The sequence below is a fragment of the Zea mays genome, chromosome 7 (genome assembly GCF_902167145.1).
Source record: "Zea mays cultivar B73 chromosome 7, Zm-B73-REFERENCE-NAM-5.0, whole genome shotgun sequence".
NCBI classification, from domain to species: Eukaryota; Viridiplantae; Streptophyta; class Magnoliopsida; order Poales; family Poaceae; genus Zea; species Zea mays.
Window position 1 is genome coordinate 17,623,664 of NC_050102.1, and position 7,015 is coordinate 17,630,678.

At 43.7% G+C, this 7,015-nt stretch overlaps 1 protein-coding gene across 1 annotated transcript; it reads left to right on the top strand.

Moving 5' to 3' along the window:
- The first annotated feature begins 3,245 nt into the window (after positions 1 to 3,245).
- LOC103633756 (ethylene-responsive transcription factor ERN1) lies at positions 3,246 to 5,089 on the top strand. The gene has a single exon (XM_008655447.2). It carries the CDS (start codon positions 3,781 to 3,783, stop codon positions 4,747 to 4,749), a length of 969 nt encoding a protein of 322 aa, XP_008653669.1. The 5' UTR covers positions 3,246 to 3,780; the 3' UTR covers positions 4,750 to 5,089.
- Positions 5,090 to 7,015: the final 1,926 nt, after the last annotated feature.

The window sequence follows — 7,015 nt, forward strand, 5'->3', positions numbered from 1 at the left end:
ATCGATATAAGATAAGAATAACCGAATAAGGACTAAACGGCGGTTTGGCGTGGATTGGTTCACCGGGTGGATTGGGTTCTAACCGGTTCATGTACATGCATAGCTGTAGGCATTATCGGTTTGACAGGAGTTAGAATGGTGGTGTTCGTGGCGTGCGCTACTGTCGCCTCTCAAAATAAGCTGATACTGTTGTAGCGTGTGGCTCTTGGTGCCAGCGAAGAGCGTGGTCAATGTCCAGTGTCGTTCATTTGCTATTGGATTGTTGCGCGTATGTTATGTTCGTTTGTATATCCTTGGTCGCTTGCATTTCCCTTACCTGCTGTATCAACGCAAACAACCTACTATACCAGTGCTATTTTGCAGAGGCAATGTACGCCACTGCATAACAAATGGTGACCAAGGATAGTATCGTTCATGGAGGAATTATTGTTCTTCTTCTATGAACTCAAGTTTGTATATTTCAAGTGGAAGCCGTTATGCGACATTCATTCATCGAGTGTTTCTCAATGAATTTATTCAAAAAAAAAGAAGTTTCTCAATGAAAACTACTCCAGATACAGTACACTCCAGACATTTTCAGAAACAAGAGAAGTTACAAAAATACCAAAGTTGCAGCACGTGAACCTGCCAGAAAAATATCACAGGTTATGTTTTAAGACGCAGGATCAACTCTAAAGGCTAGTTTGTGAACACTATTTTTCTAAGTGATTTTTATTTTTCCAAAGAAAAAGAATTATTTTTTCTTGAAATAATAGAGTTTCTAAACTAGTCCTAAATTGTACATTTTTACTGTGAAATTGAGCTTGTTCCTATAATTTTTTAGCGAAATTTCCATGTTCTAGACAGATCCAACCTTATTTGGAGAAGGAATACTAGAGCGATGTCTTCAGACCGTCAGGTTTGCCGCATGCTATGATGGTACAGTGCAAATTGGCATATATAAGGCACGAGATGGCGAGAAGAACACACATGGCATTCGTACAGCCTACATACTTGCTCAATTTCTGCCAAGAAAATATTTAAGGCCGGCCACAGCGTAGGATCCAATTGGCCAACAGCTTCAGCACTGGTTGTGCATTTATTAATCGTTCTAAAATACGGTTCTTTTTAGTTCTCTTTTTTTCCCACATTCATCCGAATAATAATAAATATAGACATACATATAAACTACATTTGTAGATTAATTAATAAATGATTGTTTAATCTAAAACAAATTATATTTTGGGATATAGAGAGTATTATATACTATTCCCTCTATCTTAATTTATAATTTGTTTTACTTCTTATGTCAAATTTGACTAGCTTGTATTATTCATTTTTAAAAAAAATAAAAATTGAAATCTATACTTAAACTATATTTATATAATATACGCTATCATTGTAAAGATTAACAATAATTATGAATTTTTTTGGATAATACGAGCCGATCAAACTTGAGATAAATTTGTCAAACGAATTATAAATTAAAACGGGGAGTCAAAGATGGAGCCAGCGTGACTCTAACCCCCTATCGCTGCCGAGGTCGTGGAACCCCACTAAAGTTTCTACTAAAATTTAAAAATGTATATAATATAGTGTGAGGCGCTCCTACATTGTAGCAACCTAGTTCACTACTTCACTTCTTCCTAAACTTTTTTCTAGCTTTGTTCCCTGCTATTACTGCTCTTTTTACTTGCAAAAACCAGCCAACAACGTCACTCATTACGTTTGGATCTACTAACGCCCGGCTTAGATCATTGGAATTGAATTCCATTCTAATAATAATAACTTAGGCATATATCAATTAAGCTAATTCGGTTTTATATAAAATATATTTGTATACTATTATTAGCAAGATGTCGGAGATATTTATGTGTTATGTTTTTATCATAGAGAAGAAAGACGAAGAGTGTCATATAAGTTACATAGTACAAACAAATTCTACTAATGCATAAAATCATTTCATATCCTCCACCCTATGTATTTGAGATAGACTTATATCCAAACTTTCGGAAGTGGTGGAATGTCAAATTCCAAACTAAATAATTTACTTTATTGAGTGAATTCCAATTTCTCAAAGAATAAAGGGATTCAAACGGTCCGAAAGATTATTATTCTAGATCCCTTTCGTAACAGGTGCTAGCCAAAAAAAAAGGGGGCTTCCTCACCCACCAGCCTGTGTGCTACGCGATCAAGAAGATGAATCGCATTCACATCTCGACAAACTGCACTGTATATATACACTCGCGCGACAATTCTGGTTCCTTTTGCTGGCTCAATATTGTTTGGAGAGGGTGGCACCTACATCCGTAGAAGTAAACCGTGCGGAATGGTGGAGATCAACGGTTAGCATAGTCGAGAAGAGCGAGAGGAAAGGGGCATGGTACCGTAAAAACTTTTTATTTATTTATTTATATTTAGGAGTCAAACCTTGGAAACAATAGACATTATATAGCTTACTCCCCCACCTCACATGATTACCACTTTATACAACCAAAGTTGTTCGCAATACCTTTGGACCGATTCTTTAGTCCATCGCTTCCATGGCGACGCCATCTCTGACAGGCACCCATGTCGTGAAGCCATCGGATGGCGCCGCCAAGTGGCAGCTGGTCGCGTCGTCGTGCCACCATGACCTGCCTCGTCTCCCTCGGGGGAGGAAGATGGCGCGTAAAATATGCACAAGCAGCTAGTAGGTGCTCAGCGACGTATACACTAATAATCAAGCATTTGAAGCGGATACTATTAATCAAGCGTTTGAAGCAGGCGCATGGCAATGCAGTGCCGGCGGGGGAGTTTTTATTACGGATAAGCTAGCTGCAAAAACTTCAATTGGTCACATTTCACATAAATATATATAACCTAGCCGAGTAGCTGTGGACGGATCTCCTACAAAATTCATGAAACCAAAAGGCCTCTCTCCGTTCTTAAATATATGACGCTTTGACATTTTTTAAAAAAAATTAACCACTTGTTTTATTAAAAATATTTATTCGAAAACATAAAATCTCAAGTCACGCTTAAACAACCTTAAATGATAAAACAAATCATAACAATATAAATAATAATTTTTTTTGATAATACGAATGATCAAAGCTTTAAAAAGATTTATACGGCGTCATATATTTAAGAACGGAGTTATAATAAACCACTCCTTGCGAATTATTAAACGGATATTCTTTACCTGAACAACAAGGCATCTCAATGTACAAAAAAAAAGAGTTCAAACAGCATTGTTGTCACATAGTTAGTACATCTGCCCACTTATGTACATCATATAGAAAGGGTTCTCAGCTGGAGAGCTCACTAGGACTCAGCAACAACAGAAGGATTTATTTGGCCAACGGTTGGAATGGATTGTTTTGTGACTCCAAGCCCACAGGTTTACCAACCGCGTCGATTGATGAAACAAACCGCATCAACCGTATCACCCCTAGCTAGCTTCACCTCCTTCACAGCAGCCGGGTCCCGGAAACAAAAGTTGGTTCTTGCATTGTGTCAGGTAGGGTAAACACCAAACATGTCAGCCACTAGGACCACATCAAACATCGGAATAAGCTACGGGACGCAGCATCGTGCTCCCAATGCGCTCTTAGAAAACTCAGCCATCGTTTATCGCACTAGGAAGATCTGCAACATCAGAGACAAGCAGAACATGACAAGGCACCTCCTCCCCCACTACACGTCTTAACACCCAGCATCACGCCCTCCCTTTAAATTCAGACACCATCTCCTGCCCCAGAGTTCAGACCAGAGTTTGTTCTCACACCACATGCAAAGATCGCCCACGCCATCTTCCCAATGGAGCTCCAGTTCCATCCCCAGCAGCACCACAGCTACCAACAACAACAACAACCACCACCGCCAGCCACGAAGGAACCCAAACCCAAGCCAAGAACGAGAACCAAGTGCGGCGGCGGCGGCGGCGGCAGCAGCAAGTTCGTGGGCGTCCGGCAGAGGCCGTCGGGGAGGTGGGTGGCGGAGATCAAGGACACGACGCAGAAGGTCCGGGTGTGGCTGGGCACGTTCGAGACCGCCGAGGCCGCCGCGCGCGCCTACGACGAGGCCGCCTGCCTCCTCCGCGGCGCCAACACGCGCACCAACTTCGCCGCCGCGCCGCCGCCCGACTCGCCGCTGGCCGCCCGGATCCGCGGCATCCTCGACCACAACAACAACAACGGCCGGACGCCGCCGAAGAAGACCTTACCGCACCGCCCCACCGCCGCCCGCTTCTTCCCCGCAGCCGCGGCCAGCACCGCTAGCACCTGCAGCAGCACGGCCAGCCCGACCAGCAGCAGTCCTAGCTCCAGCATCAGCTTCGCCACCAGCACCCACGCCCGCGCTCCCATTCCCACCCTCCCGGATCCTCGGAGTCAGAGCGCGACCGAGGAAGCTTATTACGCGCCGTACTCGGCCACCGGCGGCGGCGAAGAGTTCCAGCTAGCCGCGACCACGCACCAGTACGAACAACAGTCATGGGCGCTCAACGCCGCCAGCAGCCCCCTAACACCACCACCACCTCCGGACGCACGCGACGTGGGTAGCGTGAACGCTCGCCGCTTGGCGGTCGCGGCGGAGACAGGCAGAGACAGGATGATCAAGCTGGAGAAGAAGAGCAGCTCTGCGTCGCTGTCGCTGTCGCCCCACGGCGTCATCGACAGGGGTCCGGACAAGGATCTAGCGTTTGACGTGGGGAATGATGCGTCTGACTCCCTCTGGGATCTGCCGCCGATCTGCCCACTTTCTTCTTGCAGGTCTATGATGTTTTAGACTAGCATGGTGTATAATATGAAGATTTTGCACCTCCCCCGGCCGTCACCGATGCTCCTTCTTTTTTTTTTTCCTGCTCCTAGGAGCCAATTCCGTACAGAAGAGTGTATGAGGAATGATGGCCAGCAAGCAGAGTAATGCGAGTACTATGTGACGGACATGTCTTTCGTCTAGATAGCTGGCTTTTAAAGAGCCAGTAGTACTACACTTGTATTTTTTCCTTCTTTTCATTTTGTGTTTTTTTCATTAGGTTATGCACCTAGATAGCTCCTACGTTGTTGCCGGAGAGGCCGGCTGCGTAGCAATAATCTAATCATGTTGTGGTGGTTTTTTTTTGCAATGATCTAGAATTAGGTATGAGAAATTTGCATGCATGGCACGGCTCTCCAGAGTCAAAAATAGCTTGTTGCAAAACGACACTGGCTCTCAAGAAGTGTATATGGAATAGCTATGATTCGAAAGGTAACATTTGTGCTGAACTGCATAAGCTAATTTTTGGCCACCAAGCAAACAATGTTCCTTGGATGATATGTGTTAGTGGAAAAATGTCTATGGAAATAATGAACTATGATGATTCTATGCCCCTGTTTGTTTCGGCTTTTCGCAGCTTCTGGCCACCAAAAGCTGCTGCAGACTGCCAAACACTCAGTTTTTCAGCCAGCTTCTATAAAATTCGTTTCGGTAAAAACCATTCAAAATCAACATAAACATATAATTGGTTGAGTCGTCGCAATAGTAGTAATCCGTCACTTTATAGATTCTGAGTTCCATAAACAACTTTATATTCCTCCACACGTAATCCTAATGATACTCAGATTCTCTACAAAGCCAGATTCTCCCCACAGCTAGATTCTCGAAAAAGCTGGTCAGAAAAAAGCTGAACCAAACAGGCCCTATGTTCTTCGGCAAGAAGCAGAACGTAGCATTTTATAAACATATAAAAATACCTCTGTTTTTTATTGACAATATGAGAAGAATGTTTTTTATCAACAAGATGAGAAGAATGGAGGAAGACCATTCGGGCCACCCGACTTGTGCTAGACAAGACTAGAAGATGGTCGGGCAGCGACAACCCATAAAGAGAATTATGTCGCGTCGTGCCAATATATGGGCTACACCAAAGACCCAGACATAAAGGCTTCGTGCTGGCACGATGGCCCAACTAGTAGGCATAGTGTGTCCGTGCCAGATCAAGGCCCAACACCCTTAGGCACAAAACAACATGTTCAACTCAGAATTTGAAGTACAATTCTATGTTCTTCAGCAAGAAGCAGATTATAGCATTTTTATAAACAGATAAAAAAACAATGCATGATACAATGCATTGTGCAAGTACAAGACACTATTTTGCAAACAATCCCCACACACATGAAGTTGGGCAATACACACTGTGCTAAATCTAGGCTCGCAAAAAATATAGACATCGATCCTAGGGGCCGACTGAGGTGGCCTCCGCCTCCAACAACGCCCTCTCACCCACGGAGGGCCACACACGCCCTGTGCCGCTCCAACGGTGCCCCCTCATGAGGGTGAGCGCCGCTAATCAATGCATATAAGTGCAAAATTAACTCATTTTAAATTTAAATAGCCGATAATAATGTGTTACAGTACTACAAATATAGTAGTACTTTTTAAAACTCCAAAAACGAATGTATGAAAGACATAGTTTAGTTGAAGAGTAAAGATGAGCAGAATAGAGGAAATGGTTGAAGATGAGATGAAATAGGGGAAGAATAGTTGAGGTGGTATTTAAATATGAATAGGAAGTACAAATAGGAGGATTTGGAGGGGGGTGGTTGGAGAGAGTCTGTGGACCGGTGAGGCAGCGAGAAACCTAACCTCAGGTCAGGGCCAAATATCTAGAAGCTCCCATTACAAACACGAGCTGGGGGTTGGCTTAGGGACTGGGGAAGGCCATGCGAAGTAGGGTGGTCGGTGACCTGGCAAATTGGACAGGAGTTGGGACTTAGGAGGGAAGTTCATGTTTTTTTCTTTAAAAAACTACCTCAACCTTTTTATTGATAAGATGAGAAAAATGTTTTTATTGACAATATGAGAAGAATGGGGAAGACCATTCGGGCCACCAGACACGGACCTGTAAAGATGGTCGGGCAACAATAGCCTACAAAGAGGATTGTGTCGTGCCATGTCAATATATGGACTACACCAACGACATAGACATAAAGATTTTGTGCTGGAACGGTGGCCTAATTGGTAGGCATAGCGTGTCTGTTTCAGATCAAGGCCCAACACCCCTAGGCTCAAA